Source organism: Nicotiana sylvestris, chromosome 8 (assembly GCF_000393655.2).
Source record: "Nicotiana sylvestris chromosome 8, ASM39365v2, whole genome shotgun sequence".
NCBI lineage: Eukaryota > Viridiplantae > Streptophyta > Magnoliopsida > Solanales > Solanaceae > Nicotiana > Nicotiana sylvestris.
The window spans coordinates 185664432-185689643 of NC_091064.1; the positions used below are offsets into that span (position 1 = coordinate 185664432).

The 25212-nt window shown below is 34.4% G+C and overlaps 3 protein-coding genes across 5 annotated transcripts; all 3 read left to right on the plus strand.

Annotated features, from left to right (window-relative positions):
- Positions 1–3360: 3360 nt before the first annotated feature.
- On the plus strand, positions 3361–5672 carry LOC104227580 (TPD1 protein homolog 1B-like). Its single transcript, XM_009779857.2, has 2 exons — positions 3361–3418; positions 5362–5672. The coding sequence occupies exons 1-2, from the start codon at positions 3361–3363 to the stop codon at positions 5670–5672; spliced, it is 369 nt and encodes a 122-aa protein (XP_009778159.1).
- A 3540-nt stretch (positions 5673–9212) lies between these two features.
- LOC104227581 (topless-related protein 1-like) lies at positions 9213–17725 on the plus strand. 2 transcript variants are annotated; one of them, XM_009779859.2, is made up of 26 exons: positions 9213–9304; positions 10257–10364; positions 10462–10641; positions 10729–10842; positions 10925–11083; positions 11321–11447; positions 11539–11626; positions 11733–11803; positions 11934–12084; positions 12193–12302; positions 12383–12452; positions 12549–12625; positions 12735–12830; positions 12935–13030; positions 13120–13247; positions 13347–13581; positions 13851–14003; positions 14082–14144; positions 14259–14387; positions 14741–14851; positions 15027–15206; positions 15634–15762; positions 15850–15945; positions 16350–16538; positions 16657–16823; positions 17395–17725. In XM_009779859.2, exons 2-26 carry the CDS (start codon positions 10288–10290, stop codon positions 17552–17554), a joined length of 3156 nt encoding a protein of 1051 aa, XP_009778161.1. In that variant the 5' UTR covers positions 9213–9304; positions 10257–10287; the 3' UTR covers positions 17555–17725. The 2 variants fall into 2 exon arrangements, with proteins under 2 accessions (XP_009778161.1, XP_009778160.1); XM_009779858.2 differs by lacking the exon at positions 9213–9304 and adding an exon at positions 9376–9468.
- Positions 17726–19895: 2170 nt separating this feature from the next.
- Positions 19896–21794, plus strand: LOC104227582 (uncharacterized). Of its 2 annotated transcripts, XM_070155447.1 has the most exons (4): positions 19896–20042; positions 20129–20272; positions 20946–21433; positions 21588–21794. In XM_070155447.1, the coding sequence occupies exons 1-3, from the start codon at positions 19950–19952 to the stop codon at positions 21393–21395; spliced, it is 687 nt and encodes a 228-aa protein (XP_070011548.1). In that variant the 5' UTR covers positions 19896–19949; the 3' UTR covers positions 21396–21433; positions 21588–21794. The 2 variants fall into 2 exon arrangements, with proteins under 2 accessions (XP_070011548.1, XP_070011547.1); XM_070155446.1 differs by having other exon boundaries at positions 20946–21794.
- Positions 21795–25212: the final 3418 nt, after the last annotated feature.

Here is a 25212-nt window from a genome sequence, read left to right on the forward strand (position 1 = left end):
TGACTTATATATTTGAACAAGGTCTAACTTGGAGTCGTAGTCTTGGGCGAAGTCGATTTCTGACTTATATATTCGAACGATGTCGAACTTGGAGTCGCCGTCTTGGGCGAAGTCAGTTTCTAACTTATATATTCGAACGAGTTCGAACTTGGAGTCGCCATTTTGGGCGAAGTCAGTTTCTGACTTATATTTGAACAAGTTCGAACTTGGAGTCACCGTCTTGGGTGAAGTCAATTTCGACTTATATATTCGAACGAGGTCAAACTTTAATCTATCGATTCGGATGGACGAATTTTTACTTTTACTTGGCGATGGCCGACGGCCGCAAAGATGTGAATTTGAGATCGAAATTGTAATCCGTTGTAAATTCGAGCGAGATCGAAATTTTCTTTTATTCGGCGGTGGTCGATGACCGTAAGGTGTTAACTTGAGTGAGGTCGAATTGTAACCCGTTTGGCAATGGCCGGTGGCCGTAAAGGTGTTAATTCGAGCAAGGTCAAATTGTAACATATTTGACGATGGCTAGTGGTCGTAAAAGTGTTAATTTGAGCGAGGTCGAATTATAACCCATTTGACGATGGTCAGTGGCCGTAAAGGTGTTAATTCGAGCAAGGTCGAATTGTAACCCATTTGACGATGGCCAGTGGCCGTAAAGGTGTTAATTCGAGTGAGGTCGAATTATAACCTATTTGACGATGGCCAGTGGTCATAAAGGTGTTAATTCGAGCGAGGTCGAATTGTAACATATTTGACGATGGCTAGTGGCCGTAAAGGTGTTAATTCGAGCGAGGTCGAATTGTAACCCATTTAACGATGGCCAATGTCCATAAAGGTGTTAATTCAAGCGAGGTTGAATTGCAACCCATTGTATTATTTTTATTAGAGAACACTACACGTTGTCGTACTGTTTATGCGTGTGTCGGGGTGAATCCCGGTGTGTTTGGTTTTGCTTTTACTGGAGAATACTGGGTGTTTCGTGGGTGAGTCCCAGTTCACTTAACCTTTCTTTCGTTGGATATTTCTATGCATTTTGTTGGAGATTACTGTGAGTTTCATGGGTGAGTCCCAGTTCGCTTAATCTTGCTTTCGTTGGAGATTTCTGTGCATTTCATTGAAGATTACTGTGCATTTCATGGGTGAGTTCCCTGTTCTGGAGATTTTCTCAATAGTTGACCTGTGCCGAACCGTTTGTGTTATTTGTAATTCGGTATGGCTTAGAGGGCTTTGCTCGGTCACTGCTTGCGAGGTGGTATGGTACGAAACCTTTTCATGGGGTGTTTTGGTGGCGCCCGTTCCTTGTTCGCATACTTGTGAGAGTGCTCGTGTTCCTGTTCTGAACCAGTAAGAGATCGTGGTAAGGGAAACCCAAATGAAATTGCCTATTACCTTGGTCTAGTAAGTTGGTGAAAGGAGGAATGGCATCATAGGGTCGCTCGCTTCACCTCGTACTCGAATGATGATTTCAGGTTTGGCGGCCGTGTTCGGCTCCGTCGTTAATCGCATCTAGGCTTCTCGTGGGTTGGACTTACCTTGTCCGTTGGGATGTCGCAACTGAGTCCCAATCCTACCCCGTCCGATATGCACAAACAATAAGGGAAACATGTTATACTTCGTTCACAAATCATCTAGTGCATGTGGGTACAACAATAGGGCAGGATATGCCTGTTGTTTCAAAGGATCACATAGTAGGCTATCGCCCCTTCCTATGAGGTGGGAGTACGGGTTGGTATATAAGGTGAATACGTCAAATGGGGTTGCGGTCATGCCAAGCGCATAGTAATCGTGATTCTACTTTAAACATGCATATGGCATGCCAAACCCATCGTTACAGGTAAGGCGTGGGTTTTGCATAGACATCGGTCACAATTTCTACTTTATGTAGAGATCTGACCTAGATTGGTACGGTTATCTCAAAGGCTTACCTATCATTCTTTCGAGTAGGTGTTTATGCCGAGATGGTGAGGCCATGATAGCCTGGTAGTGGTATTTGGCTGGTTCTAGATCTAAAGGAAACTAAAAAATTTGGCTAAGAAATCCCCACAGATGGCGCAAAATTGTTTGACCAAAAAGTACTAAGCTTTTCGTTAAATCAATTAATAAAGAAATGGAGGGTAAATCTTAGCCAAACATAATTAACTCTAGATCTAAGCATATTAAATATGAGAATCTAAAGGGACTGAGCTTATATCACATTCCTTAAGATGATTAGCAGACATCAAATGTAAATGATAAGCTTACATCTTTGATATATTGTTCCGTACTTCTAAGAGCAAAGAAGGAAAAGAGGGAAAGTTGTTGACAACTATGAGATCTATCGTTATTGATTCAACAATGATGATTACAAAGGGTTGTAACCAAAATCTGGGCTTTTGGTTTGTTGTTAGAGGTCCCCTCCTGTTCTCCTCTTTGATACATTGTCCCTCTCTTTTTCTCGGATGGGAACCCCCTTCCTCTTGCCTTCTTCCCTCATATATATTACCAATTTTTCCTTTTATCCAACACTTTTTAACCAGCATACCCTCTCATGACTGTACTATTCCTTACTCACCCAAGTAGTACGACGTATGTTCTGCCGCGCAAGCCTTCTGATGGCTTGATCTCGGCAGTAGCCGAAATACTCATTGTTATTACGCCTCGTGGGCACAACTATGACTTGGTCGACCCCTTACCATTCCTTTTAATGATAATCATCTTGTGGTCAGATTTTGACCCATACATGACCCATTTAGAGAATATCATGACAATATTAACAGGTTCTCCTCTAATACAGAGTTTGTTAAGGGACACAGTGGTAAAAACAAAAGAAGGGGTTTCAAATTTTAAACAAAAAACAAGATGCAAAAATCTCCTTCAATAAAAGTATCACTAGTTAAAGACTTTGGGTTGCGGTCTTTCTCATGTGAATATGCAAAATACTTTGTATTCCGGGATAATGACTTAAATATTGAATTTAATACCTTCAAAATTGTCAATATTAACTTTTGTGGAGAATTATACAAATTTTCCTTAAGATTTGTTTAATGTATGAAACCATAAATGAGGTTAACGTAATTATTTAAGGAAAAATTCAGTTAGAAAAGCATTTTCCTTTATTATGTTACCATATTTTACTACATACCACAAAAAAATTCCTTGTCCTTTGTATTATTCCAAAATCCTATAGACGGCTGCACACACACGACTAGTACCACATGCTATTCATGACATAAGATTATAACATTAATTACAAGGAACAATATTATAAATATGGCCAACGTTGAACAATTCTTTCTAAATTCATTCTTTTCTAATTTTGCATATAGAGGAGAATACAGCAAGCAGTTTCAACATCAACAAATTAAGAGATCTTTTCCCTAATTAATGGCAGCCATTGTTAAGCTCTCTATCACTCTCCTTCTCCTTGTACTTCTCAGTAAAGGTAAAAACCTGTGGGCTTTTTTTTTTCTTAATGTAAAGTTGTAAACAACTAATTCAATCTCATTATGATTAAAAGTTAGTTTTGCATATATAATCATAAAGTTTTTTTTTTCTTTTTATATAACTTTTGATTGGCAGAACCACTACTTTATTGTATAATTCTAATAAATGTGATTGACTCAATTCTAAAACATCTTCTCCATTCTAAAACAACTTCTGGAATCGATTCAAAAAGAGTGATTTTTCATTGAAATTGTTACAACTCAAATACTCATACGGTCGAAATATTCCAAAATTGCTCTTTCCTCTCTTATTAAGAATAAGAAGTAGTCAATATGTGGATCTTACGTTTGGTCAAAATAGCAGTCAAAGAGGGATTGTTACATAAATAGCCGGTCAGATGCAAAATTTACTTTTTTTTTAGTCGGTATATACAGATTATATATAGTTATACTTATATTATACATGTATTATATATTCATAGACTATTTTTAGTTTAAGAAATTAAACTTACGACTATTATTTAGGTTAATTAATTTACTTTATTTTTTGTAAATTATTAAGCTTCATCTTGAGTGTTTTCATTAACGTTATGGAATATGTCGACCCAAACAATAATTCAAGGTGGGTCTTTTGCTCTGAATAATCTTACCAGAAGACTATGAATTGTCATTAATGGGTTGGTCAAGATCGAATATTCTTTTAAAGTGGATATCAAAATATTTTACTTTATGGGATTAGCTTTTATTGGAAAAAGAATCTTTCATTTTAAATATTTATATTCGGTTCCCATTGCCAGCTGTCCCCTTTTAGGCAACCTGGGGTCTAGCTTGAACCTTTTTAGCATGGAAAAGTAATTAAATAAATAAAATAACAGTATTAGCAGGCCTTAGATCCTAGCTGTACTGGCCAAACAATATAATGGACGATTCAATTTGTTTAGACCTTTTTTGATTACTTCTTCTATTCCAAATTCCCAATTCACGTGATAATTAGTTCAGATTTTGAAAGTTAAACGAGTTAATGTTAATTATAATATTTTTTATATAAATTTTGATATGTATATTATAATTCAAAAAGCTTATAGATTTTTGTTCGAATTTGCGGTCAAAATTAAAGATTTTGACTATTGAATTCAAGTTGCATCACATAAGGGTTCAATCGAAAGCAGTCTTATATGTCAAAGTAAGAAAAATATTATTGGTTTTAAATTAAACAATGTGAATAGTTGAGTAAAACTAACAAAAATACCATTCTCTCTCTGCATAGTAAAGATGTAGTCTGAAACAAATTGGACTTTTGGGTCTTTTACACATGCAATTCATATTCCTTTAAAGTGAGGGAGCTCATTATTACTATATTTTTTTCTTTTAATTTTTTTTTCTTTCCTTCTTTTTGGTACGTTAGCCATTGTACCTAGTAGCGGATCCACTCATTAGCAAGGGCATTCAATTGACACCCCTTCGTCGGAAAATTATGTTGCGTAGATAGGTTAAATATTTTACTTTTATGTATGTGTGTATATATATACACACACACCATGTGTTGACTCCCCTTAATTTTTTTATATGCTTACTTATTTATATTTTGACTCCCCTTAGGGAAAATTTTGGCCCCGCCCCTGCTTGTACCCATGCTAATTAATTTGGTGATTACCTCATCATTGTCCTCTATGTATTTATGGTGCAAAATCTTATACCTATCCTAGTCGTTTTACAAAATAAAGCACGACCTGGTGCACGAAGCATCACGTGTTCATGCAGGATTTAGAAAAGAGTCGCACCCCAAAAGGTGTGATGTAGGTAATGTAAACATCAGTGACCTATAAGTCATACGAAAACAATTTTACTGTTGCTCAAGGCTCCCCTTCAAAAATAAAATATAAATTTTACTGTATCCTCCTTATTTCATCTAATTTTTCGTCTTTTTCTTTGATTTGTGTAGATGTTTGTGGTTGTGACTTGAACAATATAACTATTGGAACAATAAGGAGTGGGAATGAAATACAAGGAAAGCCAGAATGGAACGTTGTTGTAGTGAACAATTGTGATTGTCCAATGCAAAACTTGTTCTTGTCTTGTAATGATTTTCAGACAACTGAACCAGTGGATCCATCTATTTTTAAACCTTCAGGAGACAACACATGTATTGTCAACAATGGCAGTTCCATACAACCAAAGGATACAGTCAAGTTTTCTTATGCTTGGGATCCTCCATTTTTCCTAAGGCCAACTTCTGTTGTAACTTCTTGTTGAATGTAGAATTAAAACCATTGAAATTGAATTCAAGATTTGGTTTGGTTCTTTAGTTCTTCTCAATTGTTGGTGCTTTAATATTTTTTTTATTTTTATTTTTATTTTGCTTCAATTGATAATTGCTATATGTGCCTCCAGAATCAAATTTAGGACGAGTTCTATAAGTTCAATTGGACTTATGCTTTAGGCTTGAATATATAAAAAGATAATTTTGTAAGATTTAATTCTATATTCTGAATTCACCTTAACGTGTTATGAAATCAAGTCTATTAGCAAGAACTGCATTTTAAATATTTTTTTCTTCTAGAAAATTAAACTATTAGGATTTTCTTAAGAAAAAAGGTCAATATAATACAGCTTGGCCAGTAAGGCTATTGCCTTAGACCCTAAAATTTGAAGGCCAAATTTACTTTAAACTATTGTTATTATTATTATTATTATTATTATTATTATTATTATTATTATTATTATTATTTATATAAATAATTATTATCAAGAAAAGTGTTACAATATATTTTTTTTATATTATTTGATTGAGGTTGTTTTATACTAATAAGTTCATAAATTATGATAATTTTCTCACTCATTAATTAATATATTTGTTTCACTCTTCTATTTTAATTTTATACTTTTTATATAGAAATTAAGTCATATATATCGACAACATAATGAATTTTTACAATCTTCTCTAAGACTGCGTGAACACAAAAGTATTCATGCACCGATTTTCTTTTAGTGTATTTCAACATATTATATTAGGTTATTTACAATTTATTTTAGATATTCACCAATAAGTGCTACTAATTAATAGAATGAACTACAATTATTGTTTAAATTGATCAGAATGAGTAAATATTTTTGACACCGTTAATGCTCAAAACTTAAGCTATTATGCTATGTACATTTATTTCTTTTTCTTGATTGTGATGATAGCCAAATAAAATTTCCGCTTTGAGTTCTGGACCTCAACATCTGATAATCCGCCACTTTATTCTTTGTGCTCTTCTTCCTAGTTTTTTTTTAAAATTTACTATCTTTGTCTTAAATAATTAATTTGTTATTTAAAAAGCAAATTTTGTTGTTAGTGTAAAAATTTTATAGAATAAATTTAAAGCCTCTCAATATTATATGGTTTCACCTTAGGTCACAAGATCCGTTGAGTCGCCCCTGCCCATCGAGTATGTGTTCGGCCGAACCTAGTTGCTTTGGTCCAATCCATGTTTTTTGTCTTAAATAGGGGCAGCCCTTCCATAAAGCAAGTAAAGCATCTGTTTTAGGCCCTATATTTGTGGGTGTCCCATTTTTTGTTACACCTAATAGACTATGTATAAATTAAAAAGGAGTTATATTAAGTGAAAAGGTTTGATTTCTTTCTTTAACAAATATATAGAAGAAGGATTTGCAACTACAATGATTTCTACCAAGGAAATTGCACTTGAAATGAATATCGAACTCGAATTTCGTAAGAAACGTGTGATATATAAGAAGTAATAATTTGATGTGAATATTGATAATGAAATCTCAAAATCTTTCGAAGAGTCCTTTAGAGTTGATTACTTTTATACATAATAGACAATGCTATTTTTTTCACTTCAAAATAGATTTGAACAATTCAAAACATATGAAAATATTTTTGGTTTTCTATTTGGCAATAAAAACTAAGATCTCTATATGTTGGAAATTTGAAAAAATATTGCCTTAATCTCGAATGTTCCTTAAACCATAATAATCAATTCGATATTGATGGTTTAGATTTATTCTTTGAATTAAAAGTATTAAGAAAAATAGTACAATTAGAAGATAACAGTTTAATTGATACATTTAATCAAATAAAAAGAATTAGTTCTTTTCCAAATGCCTAAATTGCTTATGGAATAATGTTCATAACTCATGTTACCGTTGCTTCAACGGAAAGAAGTTTTCAAAAATTAAAATTGATAAAATTTTACCTAAGAACAACAACGTCACAAGAATGTTAAATGGATTTGTTATACTGTCAATTGAGAAATACTTATTAGGAGTTACTGATTATAAGAAAATTACTAATAACTTTGTATCTATAAGAAAAGCTAAAAAAACAGACTTCAAATAAATAAATAAATAAATAAAAAGTTAAGGCCCCTCATAAAATTTGGCTTTAGGTCATAAAATTCGTCGGCCCGCCTCTGGTTTTAAAAATCAATTTAATATATACAAATTATTAATTTAGAACCCAGTAACTTAAAAAGATTAGAACCTCAAACCCATAAACTTCAATTCATGGCTCCGCCTCTGATATTATAATAGATTAAAGATATTTCATTGTCAAATTCTTTTAGTTACTCTAATGTATGGATCCCATAATATATAAAGTCAATGTTAGATGATTCGACATTTTAAAACTACTAACACATTCTTCTTTCATTTGAAATCGAATATTGTAACTTTACAGATTACGAAAATTTTAAAAATGTTTACTAATTTATTTGGAGAATATGCGGATCAAGTGTAAATTTTAGGTTTGTAATGAAAAAAAAAAATTGAAAAAGCACGTTATTCATGTTAATTTGTTTTCTGAGTGAATCCCGGTCTCTTTCTTGGTTAATATTCTTTTCTTTTCGTACCTCTTTTCTTTCTTCTTTTTCATTTAGCGGGGGCAGAGACTATTTTCTAACCAATAAGGTGTCTGGACAATGCAGTATTTTTTTTTTTTTTTTTTGAAGCTATATGGATATTTATATCACAAAAATTCAGATTGTGCAGCCAATAATTATAGTGAGCTTCGAGGAAAATTAAAAAAGAAGAAAAAAGTTTGGATTCAAAGGGAGATTGAACACATCAAGAGTCTGGGGCAATAGTTCCTACTTATACCTTGTAGCATAAAAGGATTTCGTGATTTAGTTTGAGACATTATTAAATATAAGCTGAACTATTACAAATTCTTATTCAGTTTGAATCATATTATATTTCAAGTTGTTCAAATCATAATTATATATAATTATGATATTTGAATTTCACCAAAAGATTATTCTATGATCATATGATTTGTTTCCTTTAATTTCATAATTATTTTATTTGAGTACATTTCAGAGATAGGCAAAATGACTGTTGAGATTTTGTGACACAAATTTTATTGGATCTACTATGTGCTCAAACAATTAAAATGACAATTTTTTAGATTACTCCTATAATACGTTTCCCATCATGGTAATTTTAATAACAGAGAATCAAGTCCTTAAATAAAGAGAAAATAGCTTTCCTTTAAACACATCCGCTGCTTCTAAAACAATGAACAAAATTCAAAGCCCTAATTTGCGTGCCATATTTGGTCTAAATTAACGCGGCATGAATTTTTCGATCTTTTTCTACATTAGTGTCAACTCTTTTTAAATAATTCAAAAAAAACATAAACAATTCTATTTCAACCAAACAAAAGACGCCTTCACAAAAACAAAATCTACAATTCTTGTCGTTATATTGCCCTGTGATAAGCAATATTACTTATAAGCTTCATTGAACAACTTATCAATAAGTGAATTGGCTTATTCACCTCAAGTCGCTCTGTCTGACTATAAAATAAGTAAAACGTATCGCCAACTTTCCTCATTCTTTACACAGTTGCTGCTGGGCTTTTTGCATAGGTTCATAGATAGGTAGGTTGGTAGGCGCAGTTTTTTGATATTTTTCACAAATCTATATTAAGCTTTGTGGTCCACTCTTCAGTCTTTTTCAATTCCAAAAGTTTTCTGAGTCTTTTAACTCGTTTCGTTTCGTGTTTACTTTTCCAATTTGATTTGATCGAGAGAAGAAGTGAAAGGTGACTCTGAATTGTATTTGATCCAATCTTCATTTTTTGTTATTTTTGTAATCGGATTTCTTGAATTTTCTTCTGAATTTTGTGCAATTGAGATGATTTGAGGTGAATTGAGTTGAACTAGAGGGGAGGATTATTGGATTAAGCGATTTTTAGTGCTTGATTATTGTAATTATCGTTTCTAATTTTTTTTTCTCTTGTTTTCTCAGTTTTCTCAGTGCATCTTTTGTTTTGGTTAAATTCTAAGTTGATATTTCTGGTTACATTGATACATGCATATTCCCACAAACAATTTGATATTTTTCTTGTTGTGCTAATTTTCATGTAGAAGGAAAGTTGACAATTTTGTTTGTATTTGTTTTTCCTGTACAATCTAAACTCATTTCAGAAGTAAAGAGCGAAGAGCGTAAAGGCCTATATATTAATTGATTCCTAGAACTTTTCAATCTTAATGGTGTTGATGTTGTCCTTGTTGATTTTGTATAACAAGTAACAGCTTATTATCCAGTATCATTTTTGGTCATTTGATTTTGACTTGTCTAGTTTAACGGTCAATTGTCTTGAGCCGAGGGTCTATTGGAAACAACATCTCTGCCTTCAAGGTAGGGGTAAGGTTTGCGTAGATACTACCCTCCCCAAACCCCACTTGTGGGACTATACTGGGTTTTTTGTTGTTGTTGTTGTTGTTAGTTTAACTGTCATTTGATCACTCAAAATTCATCAATGTGCTATAGTATGAAATCATGTCAATGTATGAGCTTCTTACTGATCTCTCTCTGATTATTTGAAAGGTTTTGAAGGGAAGAAAGAACTCAGTTGACCATGTCTCTCAGTAAAGACCTTATATTCTTGATATTACAGTTCTGCAACGAGGAGAATCTCACGAAAACTGCTCACATGTGAGTTCTATTATTAATCTTTTTTTTTAATGGATTCAACAGCAGAATAAGAGTTATTTATTGTATTTTTATTGGAATTGTAAAATTGTGGAAATAGGTTAGAGCAGGAGACAGGGTTTTTCTTTGACATGGAACATTTTGAACATCTCGTGCTCAGTGGCAGTTGGGATGAGACTGAGAATTATCTTTCAAGTTTCACTGGTGTCAGTGACAACAAATTTTCTACAAAAATGTTTTTCGAGATTAGGAAACAAAAGTTCCTCGAGGCACTGGACAGGTAATCTTGTGATTATCAGAAATCTGATGTAACTTTCAATTTTGTGAGAATAAAGATCTAATACAGTATTATTGATTCTGGTGATAGGCAAGATCGTAAAACTGCTCTAGACATCCTTCTGAAAGATCTTAAAGTGTTTGCCCCGTCAAATGAAGAGCTTTATAAAGAGATGGCTCAGCTTCTGACTTTGGATGACTTCAGGTTGTGATTAACTGTAGGTGCTAGAATTGTATAATTAAGATGCCTAATAAGATCTCTTGATTATTACTAATTCTGTGAGCAGAGAATATGCTCCGCTTGCTCAGTATGGAGACATAATATCTGCTAGGAAGCTCATGATGAGGGAACTTAAGCTTATTATTGAATCAAACCCCCAGTTTAAGGGAAGACTCCGTTTTCCAGAATTAAACAAGTCAAGATTGCGCCGTCTAATTAATCAAAGGTAATAATGTCTTACTCTTTTTTGTCTTCTCTCTCTTTTCTGTTATTCTGCTTATTCTTGTTAAGCTGAGCGGTAAGTGGTGACTATTTGAAACTCTGCCAATTGCATATAATCTAATTAACTTGAGTGTTTTATGCTTTTGCTTTCATTCTTCTACTGCATCCGGTAATATCTTAATTTCCTAGTTATACCTTTATGGATATTATCAAAAAGCTAATATCTTCTCGTTATATACAGCTTGAACTGGCAGCATATGCATTGTGCAAATCCTCAGCTTGAACCAGAGATCGAAACTCTCTTCACAGATCATAAGTGTCCAGGACCTGAATATCAATCGGTTACACCTTGTGAGCAAAGGCCAAGGGTAACTTATTTGGAAGCTTTTATTATATTAAAGCATTATTCCACATCAGCACAAATCATTTCCCATTAATGTTTGAATTCTTCTTCCTCAGCCTAGCAAAACCTTATCGGATGCAGAACCAGCTTTTCCACAGCTGTTAACTTCTAATTCTTCCATTGTAACTGATGACATGGTTTCTGGTATGAAACCCGATGAATCCACTATGCAGTTGAAGCACTATATATTGCTTAAACAATACTGTCGCGTGTTTTACCTGACTTTTTTCACGTTGGCTGTTCTTGTTAGCTACTACTTCGAAGGCTGTTCAGGATTCTGGTAATTTATATGATGTAAGCTCTACAAGGAATATGAATGAGGTGATGTACTTTGGACCCACATGAGTTATTCTATTCTCCCCATTTTTAAGAGGTGATTGTGCGTGTTCCTCATTTGATGGTTTAGTTGGCTATCGTTAAATTTGAATTCCATGTGCTTATATTCATGCAGAAGGTGTTAGCCACAGGTGTTACTTGTCAAAAACAGGCTGTCTCGTCTAGCCTTTCTGATGACTTTCCCAAGGCAGTCAGACGTGTTTTAAACATCGGCTCTTCTCCAACCACAATGGATTTTCACCCTGTTCAACAGACTCTTCTGATAGGTTTCTCATTGAGCAGGAATTTATAGTTCGAAAAAAAAAACTGATATATTAGCGATAAAGTTTCTGAATCCTGAAGCTCATTGCTAGCGACGATGTTTTTTTTTCCAGTTGGAAACAGTTTTGGAGGCATAGAGCTGTGGGACGTTAGTTCTGAGGAAAAGTTGTTTTCAAGAAAATTTATGCTCTGGAAAGTGGAAGCTGTTTCAACTGCGTTTCTGGTATGACCGTTTATAACAGATATTTGAAAATGAAAGATCAGTTTGTACTGTAATTAGAGATAGTTTCCGTCATTATTCAGGTACATATAAATGAAGATCCGCTTATCTCAGTCACTCGAGTCCTATGGAGTTCTGATGGCTCTCTCTTTGGTATGTCTTCATATATCTGTATCCGGAAAGGAACTTTTATTCTGACTTTGGTGCTCAGTTTGCTCATAATGCTTTAAATTTGGAACCAATGAACAGGGGTTGCATACTCCAAAAGCATTGTTCAACTGTATTCTTATTATAGTAGTAACAATCATGCTGAAAAACATCTCGAGGTATATTTTTCTGAGAATTCATCTCTTCTTAAGTTTGTCCTCTGTTTCTTTTTGCTTGTGTTTGTGTTTTTCCTTTGCTTAATTTCTAATAGAGATTTTACTTTCTCAGATTGAGGCTCATTATGGCAGTGTAAATGATCTTGCATTTTCTAAGCCAAACAACCAACTTTTACTCGTAACCTGTGGTGAGGACAAGTTGATCCAGGTTTGTTACATGTTGAATGAATTAACTCTCAAATGTGGTGTTCTTGGTGAAAAAGTTGAATGGTGACAGAGAAATTGGCTAATGTTCAACTGCTTTATTTGAAGGTCTGGAATACTATAACTGGTGCTAAACAATATACTTTTGAAGGTCATGGAGCCCCTGTTTACTCTCTTTGTGCTCATGCGAAGGAAAATGTTCATGTAATCATATTTCTACATACTGCAAAAAGCTGCTATTTGTTGCTTATTATCAAGTATTTAAAACATTCTGATTAATTTTCTGCCTTCAGTTCATATTTTCAACATCAAGTAATGCTGAAATAAAAGCATGGCTATTTGACAACTTGGGACCACGGGTTTCTTATGAGGCTCCTGGTAATTGTTGCATGAGAATGCTTTACAGTGCTGATGGTAAAAGGTGATTTGACCAAACTCTTGCACTTATCTCATTCTTTTTCTGCTTTTGTGTTTTTGGTTTATTTGGAAGGATTAGTTAAACTTAGTTTGAAGCTTGTAGGCTTTTTTCGTGCGGGACGAATAAAGATAGAGACTCACACATAGTGGAATGGAATGAAGCTGAAGGTTACATAGAAAGGAACTACACCGGAGTTGGCAAATCTTCTTTGGGTATTATACCATTCGACATCAGCAACAATAAGTATTTGGCAGCTGGAGATGCCCATGTAATCAAAGTTTGGAATGTAAATGATGCTCAAATGTTGACAGTTGTCGATGCTGGTGGAGACCTACCTGTATGTACCCTACTAGCTATAATTATTTAATCAGAATCCAAGCAGATGTACCTTTTCTCCCTTTTGTTTCTATTTTCTATGTTTATGGTGAAGTTGACACTAAGATAACTCAATGTTTCAAGTGCAAATACTTAAAAGTAAAAACAAGAAGGAAATGAGGAGGACGGTATCAAGTTTGAAATAAGTACATGCTTATGCAACTAGCTTGTTTTAATTGTACTTGCATTTGACGTATGTCATAGTCTGAAATTCTCATATTCTTTCTCAAGGCAAGTCCATATATTCGATTCAACAAGAAAGGCACTCTATTGGCTGTCTTTGCGGATCATAACAGGATCAAAATCTTAGCAAATGATTGTGGCCGCTTTTTGCTTCAGACTTCGTCGGATGCCTCTAGATATCTATCAGATTCTATAAGAAAGGTCTGCCTGGCAAATTTGATAATGTCTCTCAAGATAACAAAATAAATTGTTGTTAGTTTTTGTTTTTTCTCTCTGCAGCTTGCAAGCTATTCCCTTGGTGGTCCTTCTAATACTAGTTCAACTGATGGCACTGTCCCTCCGGTGAGTAGTGAAATTCCATCTCTGTCTATCAGCTTTCCCTTTTTGTAACCTATTAAACCAAATTATAGAGGTAGCGATTGCAGTGACTTGTCAAACTGATAGAGTGCTGTGCAGGAAAAAGTAGCAGATAACCTCGCAAATATGGAGCCTCACAGGATATTAGGGACTCAGAGCATCTCTAAGGTCGTCCAAGTTTCACGATGTCAATTTTTGAGGCTCCCTTCTGAAGTGAAGACAAATAGGGTATGAAATCATGTGCAAAGTCACTGTTTGAAAATTCAAATTCTCATACTATCACCGACGAGTGCTTAAACTTTTTAAAATATCCATTGGCACTCTACCAAATATACTGATAATTATGGGAACTTCTTGAGGATCTAAAAGTCTTTTTGATTCCTAAATGGCTCTACCAAAAGCACTTCCATGAATGCATTTTACCTATGGCATAAAACCAGTAATCTTATGTCAACCTCCTTTTTTACTGCTGTTAGAATTATAAGGTTCCAGTAGAATGCAAAGATCTTGTACTTCTGCAAACATTTGAGTTCTGTGAAAAAATCAGCACTTTTTATTGAGATCTCTTTCCACGGTTGCAGGTATGGAGGTTGATGTATACTCATGCAGGAAATGCGCTTTTGGCCTTAGTTGCAGATGGTATTCATCTGCTCTGGAGATGGTCGAAAAGTGGTTCTAATTTGAGTGGCCAGGTAAAAGAGTTTGACCAAAATGGCTTATATATGTCTCCTTTGTGCACTATTAGCTAGTTTCCTCCAGTCCAGCCTCAGAACTTTTCCTTGCTTAACATTATCTTCCGCAGAGTTTCCATCATTTTCATCGGGTAACTTTACATTTGTCAGCTAACCTACATGTTTATTGCTATAGACGACAACAAAATCCAAACCTCAACTATGGCAACCACGGAATGGTGTGTCGATGACCAACAGTCTTCCTAGCAGTGACAAAGGAGCAGTTTCACCTTGCGTAACTTTAAGCAAAAATGATTCTTATGCAATTTCGGCATCAGGAGGAATGGTTTCTGTGTTCAATCTTCTCATGTTTAAGGTGATTACAAGAAAGTTGAATATCACTAACTCCCTGCATAAAGAAATGCTTCCCCCCTTCCCTTTATCCCTTCCTCGCCCATTAAACTTAGTGTCACTTATAGCTTTCAGCACCAAAACTGAAGTAATCAAATCATGTTAGTCACTGTAACTGTTAAGAGTAATTCCATCTGCTGAATGGAATTGGTAATTTCAAGAATAAAAACTGACAAACGGTGTACGCTGCTACTTTGCTTTCATGTGATGTAGCTTTTCCTCAATCCACAATTTTGCTCTATGTTCTCCTTTTATGCTTCGCTTTCATGATGCTGGCATTCACAAAGTTTCTTTGATTTTTCTGGAAGAACTAATTTATTTTATTTTGTAATGCTCAAAAGCATGTATTTCATCCTACATTGACCGTCCCGTTTTCTGCTTGATAACTGCAGAAAATGAAAAGTTTCATGCCTCCTGAACCTGCAGCAACGTGTATTGCTTTCCACCCGTCTGATAACAATGTGATTGCTGTAGGGATGGATGATTCTTCAATTGTTGTCTACAATGTCCGTTTGGATGAGGTATCATATTATCTCCCGCTTTCCATTGAGTGAAGTGTAAAATACGTGATGACCAGCCAAAGATGATCTTTTCATTTGATTTTGCAGGTCATAATCAGGCTTGAGGGACATTCTAAAAGGATTAGTGGACTTGCCTTCTCTAGCCTACAGCCTGTGCTTGTTTCTTCAGGAGCAGACTCTCAGGTTTTTTGCCTTCATTATTATTGGTCATCCATTAGAAAATAAGCAATTGACGATTGATTTGCTATATGTCACTAGTTAACTTTCTACTGTCTAATAGCACATTTTCATTCCTTTTTGGTCCTTAATTCTGATTTATAAATGTCAACCTCTAGTATCAGAGAATCCCTAATTCGTCTTAAAAGACAAACTATTGAAATTTTGGAATGAAAAGGACCCAAAAGCAGCATGGACATATAGAGGATTCATATAACCAACCACAACTAGTTTGAGATCGATGTGTAATTGTTGTTGTTGTGATAAATGAGAACGTAGGATATATTGGTAGTCATTTTGAAGGACCATCTAGCAACTCCTCTATATGGTCGAACCAACTATCTTTACTTGTTTTCTCATTATTTTACCAGATAGTGGTGTGGGATTCTCTAAACTGGAAGAGAGAGCGAAGTACATTGTTGCAGATCTCTGCTGACTGGATTCCGACAGAACTATCAGAGACCTTCGTCCAATTTCACCAAGATCAGGAACATTTCCTTGTTGTTCATGAGACTCAAATTGCAATCTATGAAACAACGAAACTAGAATGTGTGAAGCAGGTTTGCTCACTCTCTCTCTCTTTTTTCATCCACCCCTCCCTGGCCCTGATGTAAAAGAGATACTGTTTCGTGTCGACATCAACAATAATAAACTACTTTTTGATTTCAAATGTTCCAGTGGATCATCAAAAACTTCTGTGCGCGAATTTCACACGCGACATTCTCCTGTGACTGTCAGTGGATATATGCCATTATGAAAGACGGGATCGTTTTGATACTTTCTGCTTCAGATCTCTCTCCCAAATTTGAGATAGATCCTTCTACTTTCCTTCCTTCTGATTTCAGGTAATTTGATGTGCTTTTATAGTTTATTGGAATCTATATATAACATTAGGCTGTGGGAGGACTCAACTTTTGTATTGATTGGGTCATTTGTTCCATGTTTAATGTGACAACTGCTCTCTTAATTTACTTTCTTGATATGCATTTAAGTATTTCAACCATCACGCAATGTGACTCATAACCTGGGAATCCTAGCAAATTTTTGCACTAAATTTTGTGTTATAAACACTGAACATATAAAAAGGGCAGCCCGGTGCACTAAGCTCCCGCTATGTGCGGGATCCGGGGAAGGGCCGGACCATAAGGTTTATTGTACGCAGCCTTATCCTGCATTTCTGCAAAAGGTCATTTCCACAGCTCGAACCCGTGACCTCCTGGTCACATGGCAGCAAAACCTTGAACGTATAATCGACACAAAAAAAAAAAAAGCCTAGAAGAATGTTTGAAAGGAAAAGACTTACATGCAAATCGTAAAAGTCATGTTTTAACCTGTCCTTTTACCCTTATGCAACCTCTATGTTACTGCATTTTGCTGGTTTTTGTATTGACTAGTCGTTTTACTGTTCACATGCAGTGCTTATGTGATCCCTCTTGTGGTTGCTGCTCATCCTCAAAATCCGAACCAGTTCGCTTTGGGTTTAACAGATGGTGGAGTAGTCATTATTGAACCTCCAGAATCTGAAGGTAGATGGCTCGTGCATAAAGGCGATGATAATAATGACCATACTAAGTAATATTAGCAGTTCCAGATTCATTTTAAAGAAATTTTAAAGGATTTTGGTGAATATAGGGAAACATTCATTCATTTTAAGAACTATTGTGATCGCTTGGAGCTGGTTCTCCCTGTTGGCGAAATATCTAATTGTTCTTTCCTATTGACAATAAGTGGAATTTTCTTTATTTTATTTTACTATATATTAGTGTTATTGTTTATGTCACATGAATGAAGAATTTGAACAAGAACAGGATAATGAAAGCTGCTGTAAAATGGGAGAGGCATAACAAAGAAACCAAATCCTACCCTTTTCAAGGGGTGAGCCAAAATCTTTGCAGGAAAATAAATGCAGTAAACGCTTCTCTGGAAAATTAACTTTAATGAGATACTATGCTTAAAAGTGTAAGGCAGAGACTATATCAATCAATGATCAACAATATAATGAACCAATTCCGAACTAGTTGGGTAGTTATATCAATCCTCTTCGATTCTTCGTTAGACTATTTCTATGCTAGATATCAACCTGTCACCAGCTTCCTCCTTTAACTTGGGTGGTGAAAGTTGTACTGGTAAAAACTTACTCGGCACTCCTCATTTACGCCAACTAATAAATACATGACACACATTTTTATATACACTTTTATCATTAAATCATAGTTAATTAACATACATTTTTACCTTAATTTATGACTTAATCATAAAAAATTAATACAATTTGGCGTAAACCTGTGTGCGGGTAAGCTTTTACCAGTTATAATTTGCAAAAAGTACAGAAGATTTTGATAAGTTCGAAATATCACTCTTAAGGCTAAGGGCTTCGCTATCAAAGTACAAGCCGGATTCGACCTCGTTCGAATCACGACGGGATGTTATTTCGATAAGTTTGAAATAACACCCTTAAGGCTAAGAGCCTTCGCCATCAAAGTAAAAGCAGGATTCGACTAGTTCGATATGAGATGACCAAAAAAGAAAAAATTGACTAATAAATAATGTGGTGATCAGCATCGGTTGATTAAATTAAGCATCAGAATTTTTTAAATTACATATAAAGGTACAACTTTTCAATAGACCCTTTTATTGTACATTGTAGTTAAGCGTGACGAAATAATACAAGAGAAGAATGTAGAATTTTAAGAACTAAGAGATGGTCGAAGCATTTAACACAACTGATAATTTAGTTTAAATGACAATTAAGTGGTAACTCAGTAGTAGAACTATGACCTTGCATCGAATTAAGATGCAAAGTTTGATTTTTATAACGTTCTTAATTATGTACGTAATTATTAACAAAATAAATTGTGGTAGACTCATAGTGGACTAATTTATGAACTGAGTCAAATGATTAGTATTTTGTAATTTTCCTTAAACAATTTACAATTTTCAAAAATACAGATAAAGTACCCTAAGTCAGTAATTTTTCTATAATTAAATTATCTTGAATGTGTTAGAAAATCGTCGGGGAAAAAAGATGATATAGGGTGTGTTTGGTATAAAGGAAAATGTTTTCCATGGAAAATGTTTTCCGTGGAAAATGTTTTCTTGGAAAATAAGTAGTAATCTTATTCATTTTTTGGTATTTGGTACGTAAATCAAGGAAAATATTTTCTCAAAGATATTCATAAAATAATTTTGACACAATAAACATGAAGCCATAAACTTTCGAAACAACAGCCTTCCGAACCCACAAATTTCATAAACTTTCGAAATCGCGAAATTTCGAACCCGTAAACTTTATAATTTCTAAACTCGTAAACTTCGAAACACATAAACCTCCGAACTCATAACTTTAGAACTTGTACAATTTTGAACTTGTAAACCGAAAGATGAAAAAAGTAAAACTGAAAATATATATATAAAAAAAAATCCGGGGGAGGGGGGGGATGCAGAAAAAAAACAAAAATTTAAAAATTACAAAAAAAGTAGAAAAATTTGACTTTGTTGTTTTGGGGGTGGGTGGGTGGTGACGAAAAAAAACCTTTTTGAAGAGAGGGCATGGGGTGAGGTTAGGTGGGTTGGGTGTGGGGTAGGTTGGTGAGGGTAAAGAATAGGGTGGAGAAGTTTTAGAATGAGTTTTGGAAAATGTTTTTCGTTCTCTTTGATAGGGAAAACATTTTACTCCAATTGGAATAAAATGAGTTGACGAGGAAAATGTAATTTTCCAAAACATTTAAGTCAACCAAACATGAGAAAATTGAAAAATATTTTCTTTACTGCCAAACACACCCATAATTTCCCATCATTTTCTCTTCCCTTCCCTGGTCTTTTAATATAGGCAAAATATTCGTGACCCAGAGGAAACTTTCCATGTATTAGAGATCCTTTAAATATAACTAAAGCTTCATTTTCCTTCATTTGAAATTCCAAAGCTAAAGCATTTGGCGCCAACAATAGCACACCAAAAAACAGAGAGCGCGATGAGAGAGCATCATCATCTTCAAACGCCATTGAAGGAGCACGGAAATCGCCGATCCAAATCCATCTCCGATCAAACTAAGAAGCCTCTCAAAGTATATAATCTAAGCTTTTTGCTTCTATGAACAATCATATGTGATTCGTTGTTTTCTCTTGTAAATTTCGTCCTATCTGTATGCAGAATGTTAAGAAAAACTTGAATTCTGTGTTCGAATCGCAAGGTGCCGCACTTTCTGAATTATCTCCCAAGGAATCGATCGGTAGTTCTCTGATTTCCTCTGCTGCTACCGATGATCTTAATCTACTCACTGAATCTGCCGCAGAGGTAATTCCTAAATACGTCTTACTTTATCAAATTTCTAGCTCTATATATCTGCATTTTCATCGGTAATTGTAGTTTTCATAGAAATTTTTGTAGTTCGAGTGAGCAAAATCCGCTCCTTAACTCAAATATCGTCTGTAGTGTTTCGAATTTTCGGGATTTGAAGTGATTTTTTATTCAGAATCTGCCTCTAATAATTTAGAATGTCTCTGTATATGAGCGTGTGTATGTATATGCATTATCATCAGTAATTGTAGTTTTAATAGAAATTTTTGTAGTTAAGTGAGCAGAATCCACTCGTCAAATCTGGTTTAAGCGCGTCATTTTTTGAATTTTCGTTGATTTGAAGTGCCTTTTATCTCTATTTATATATATTGGAAACTACGTAGCTACATGTTTTGGTTGTGAACTCCATTCTCATTAGTATAGTGTGTGTGCGCGCGTATATGTGTGCGTGTGTGTAGGTTGAAGTTGAATCATACAGTTTGCTTCGTCTCTACACGTAGTTTATTTAAAATCTGTCCATAATTATATATATATATATATGGTTTTGTCAGCTATTGCCTATTGGTATTTTTCAATTTTGAGATATTTTGAATTGATTTTCACATCTGCGAAATTTACTCATTCCTCTTAGTACTGAGATTGTAACTTTCGGGTCCTATATTCCTGCCAGGACTTCTTGTTGATTCCAGAAAATTCTCCTTCATCAGAGGCAGTGGATTCTCGTGCTGAGCTGACTCCACTTTCTTCAACACTAACTTCTGACAAGTACAAAGAATGCAGTGGCTCGAATAGCAGTAGTGGAGTTCCACAATCAAGTGATGTGAAGATTGGTTTTGTTGAGACAGAAATGGCAGTGAAGTACCTAAGAGAAGCTCAAATGCAACTGGTGAATACAACAGATGTTGATGTCCGTTACAAGAAGCTTCTAGATGCTGTGGTTAACACTTTAGTTGAAGAGTTCTATGGATTGTCAGAAGACAAGGACTGGTATAATACACTCATCTCGAAAAAGTTCCATGTGGTGACCCTGGCTTTTTTGCTGTGGATAATTGCTGTTTTCATCGGATTGCTGTTTCGTTCGGGTGGAAAACAGTCTTTCTATGGAGCTCTACCTACCTAAATTGTGCTACCACAGTGGCTGATAAGGAAGTATTGCAGGTATATTTCTCTGTTTACCTATGTTACACTGACTCTTTATTTTGCGTAGGTTGTATTCGTGTTAACACATATACTATGAAGCAAGTGTGTGTAATTCGTTTTGGATCTTAATTTTGGCATTTGGTACAACTTCTGTGAATCATAACTGTGTCAGGTATGGACATGTATAATCAAACAGATGCAGCCACATGATTAGATCATGTGCTTTGATTTTGCATGAGCTTCAAAGCACTCCGAAGCATTTTGCTAGATATATCAGCTGCATAGCTGGATAGTTTCGATCTATGGAGAGAGAACAGTATTTTGCTACAATTTGCTAGGAACTAATGCGTTTGTGGTGCCATTGAATTTGATATAAGATGCAAGAATCCGATAATCTGTTTATGTTTCTTGCTTGTTCTTCTCCCCTAGTATGGTAGTATTAACATGCTTGCAACTCTGAAGTTGAATAATTACTCTTGCTGTTCTGTTGCGAAAAGCTGGTGGATTGATGGTCTTTTTGTACAATCATTTACATTTCTCATCTAACATTGGAGCATGAAATGTATTAACAAAGTATTTCGTTATAACATTTTCCATTCCTTGAACCTCTAATTGAGACAGGAAGACCAGGATAAAAATTGGAAGATAGAAGTCTGACCATTATTAATTAGGAAATGTCACAGTTATCCAGCAAAACTAGTGCACAGCAAACGAAGCCAAACATAGAGACCAGTTTAGCTTTGTGTCAGTCCTTAGAAAAGGTGTATGTGAAAGTGAAATTTGCTTCATGTGATGCAACTTCCAGTGCTTGTAAGGAACATTGTTGTGAACAATGTAAAAAAAAATGAGAAATGAGTATAGAGAGACCATTGATCCAGTCCAGCTCGTTGACCAACCACAGACTTTACAATTTCTTTCTCCTTTCAAAACAGACGCAGCAACTTGCTGATTGCTTTAGTGACAGCAGCAAATATGTTTAAATTTGCTCGAATTAGAACAACCTATAGATTAATTTATTTGACACTGAGGATATTCTACCATGTGTATTCTTTATTGTTTTGTCCGCCTTTATATAGCTTAGCTGGCTCAGATTCTGGAAAGCAGGACACTTTAGTAAGAAGTTGCTGAAAATAAAGCAAGGCGCCATTGTGCATCGTTATTCCAACTATAGGTCCATCGCTGGAGTTTTCATAATCAACTTTTGATGACTTGCAATTCCGGTGTAAGTTGAAATCATTTCTATTGCCTCCGTACGACATAAAACTAATGGATTTACAATATTTCGATCAATTTTTATATCTAAAATTGGAGTTTAAAATGCGTAAGATTTGCACAACTGATATTCTGAAGACTAGATGCAACGTTGGAAGTTTAGATAATGGCCAGGGTTGAAAACTTTCGGCAATAGTGAAATGTGCTAACCGTCCATAGGTCAACTAGAGCTTATGCAACCAATATCAATCTACAGATTCTACTATCAACTGACAAATACCTAAACCAAAAGATAAGGTTTAAAGAAGAAAACGAAGAAAAGGACGGACAGGATGCAGCTGAGTCCTACGACTGTGGATGCCATGTGAATAGACTATCGAATTGACCAGAGAAGTTGGTCAAGTGGCAAGCACTCTCCCCCTCTAACCCTAAGATTTTGGTGTTAAAAAAGAATTCATACAGTAGAGGTAAGGTCTATATATACATTACCCTCCTCAAATCTTACTTGGGAAATTAAACTCGCTTATTAACCCCATTTATGAGATTATTGAGTTGTTTGTTGTTGTACAGTAGGCAAGTTTAACCAGTTGCAACTACGTACACAACTGATTCATTACCAGTTCAATAAAAAGAGAATACAATAGTAAAACTGATAACACGCCACATTATTCAACTTCCCGTACTAGTTAGGAACAATGTTAAGATGTATTATAGGGGTGTACATAGATCGGGTTGGTTCGAATTTTCTAATTATCAAATTAAATCAATTGTATCGGGTTATTAAATTTAAAGACCAGACCAAACCAATAAAAGTCGGGGTTTTCAATCTTGGTTTTTCTTGGGTTTTCGGATTTTTTTTTCATAAAGTCTTCATAGCACAAAATATAGAATTTGTGCTCTAAATTTCTTTAATCCTAGTAAGATAGAACTATATAAGATGTTTTTCAATAAAATAACAAAATATGAGATGAGTCATGTCATTCTACTAAAATATTCAACAATAAAAATAATAAAATCGCATAAAATAAGTATTATTAATAAGCCATAATGAAAACAAATATAATTTAAAATTACTAATAAGTTGCTAAAATAAGTACGACTAATAAGTGTTATTATTTACATGACTAAAAACTAAAAGAAAAATAAGTTATGCATTTTATCTAAATCACGGAAAAGTAAAAAATAAATATCCAACACTATTTTAAGTCATAGTACAATTGAATTGAATATCTTTTATTAGCATTAATATTGATTTGATATTAGTTTAGTATTTATTAGAGTTACTAACATTTATGAATTATAAAAGGGATAATTTCACATAAGTACACTTGGGGAAAGCACTTTTCAGCTGCCTAACCCACAAATACAGTTTTCATGCGGTAGCCCACAAATAATTTTCAGCCGCTTAACCCACAACTTCATCAACTACACCCAAAACGCCTAAATCAAATTTTACTTTTTTCTTTCATTTTTATCTTTACCCTTTTTCCATTTTCATTCTTATTTATTTTTTACTTCCCTCTGTATAGTACTTCCTAAATTTCACAATATCAGGAAGTTAAAGTAAAAAATAAAAATATATTCATTCTTAGAGTCTATAATTTTATTTTTATATTTTTTTGCAAAATTTAAAGTTTTGTAAGGGAAATTCTTATTTCACTGGAAAAAATAAAAATTTACATTATTAAACACCTTATATACATTGTTATACACACAAATATACATGGTTATAATTATGTATAATCTTGTATACTTGTGTATAATCATGTATAATTCTGTATAACTATGAGAATACCCACAAATATACATGATTATACAACGTATATATATGTATATACAACATATACATCATTCTTCCTCCCTTCAGAAGTTATTTAAAGTGAGAAGAAGAAGAAGGAGAAGAACAAGCAAAATTACCAAAAAAAAAAAAAAGCATATTTCATAACTTAGAAGAACAAGAATTTATTCTATTGAGCCGCTGTGTAAAAACCAAGAAGAACAAGTGAAGGGATCTGAGTATGTCCATGGGCAAGAAAAATCATAAATCCAAAATCAAAAGCAAGAGGAGAAAACCCAAGTTTTCTCCTAAAAAATCTCAACCGTCAGATCATATGCCGGTAACGTCCACCGCTAGCACTCATGATCATCAGAATTCTCAACAGCTCAATCTCTTTCCTTTGCACCCAGAAAATTTAGTCGACGACAAAGACAGTCGGGTGGGGAGCAAGAGATTGAAAATGAAAGAGCAAGAGATTGAAAATGAAAGAGAAAGTGGGATGGGGAGAAAGTCTGAAAGAGAATTTGGGAATCGAAAAATTTCCTCTGCATAAAGAAAAAGAGTGGGGGCGGCGATGGCTAATCAGTGAAAAAAAATTTCAACAATATAGAACTGGGCCATACCGGGTAAGAAGGAAAAATATGGGCGGTATTTTGTTAGGATTGTGGGCCAAGTGACATAGAGTGTAATTTCTTCATTATAAAACTTATTGGAGCATCCAAAAATTATAGGGAGTTTTTCCTATGTATACTATAATAGAAACTTATTTACCTATTTTTTCTAGGTTTTGTAGTTTTCAAAAAGTATC

Excerpts from the sequence above, each read along its gene's own strand:
- LOC104227582 (XM_070155446.1), top strand. The coding sequence starts at position 19,950 with ATGAGAGAGCATCATCATCTTCAAACGCCATTGAAGGAGCACGGAAAT. Across the intron at positions 20,043-20,128 it reads AAACTAAGAAGCCTCTCAAA|AATGTTAAGAAAAACTTGAA; the intron begins GTATATAATCTA and ends ATCTGTATGCAG. Across the intron at positions 20,273-20,945 it reads TCACTGAATCTGCCGCAGAG|GACTTCTTGTTGATTCCAGA; the intron begins GTAATTCCTAAA and ends TATTCCTGCCAG.
- LOC104227581 (XM_009779859.2), top strand. The coding sequence starts at position 10,288 with ATGTCTCTCAGTAAAGACCTTATATTCTTGATATTACAGTTCTGCAAC. Across the intron at positions 11,084-11,320 it reads CGCCGTCTAATTAATCAAAG|CTTGAACTGGCAGCATATGC; the intron begins GTAATAATGTCT and ends CGTTATATACAG. Across the intron at positions 13,582-13,850 it reads ATGCTGGTGGAGACCTACCT|GCAAGTCCATATATTCGATT; the intron begins GTATGTACCCTA and ends TTCTTTCTCAAG.
- LOC104227580 (XM_009779857.2), top strand. The coding sequence starts at position 3,361 with ATGGCAGCCATTGTTAAGCTCTCTATCACTCTCCTTCTCCTTGTACTT. Across the intron at positions 3,419-5,361 it reads CCTTGTACTTCTCAGTAAAG|ATGTTTGTGGTTGTGACTTG; the intron begins GTAAAAACCTGT and ends TGATTTGTGTAG.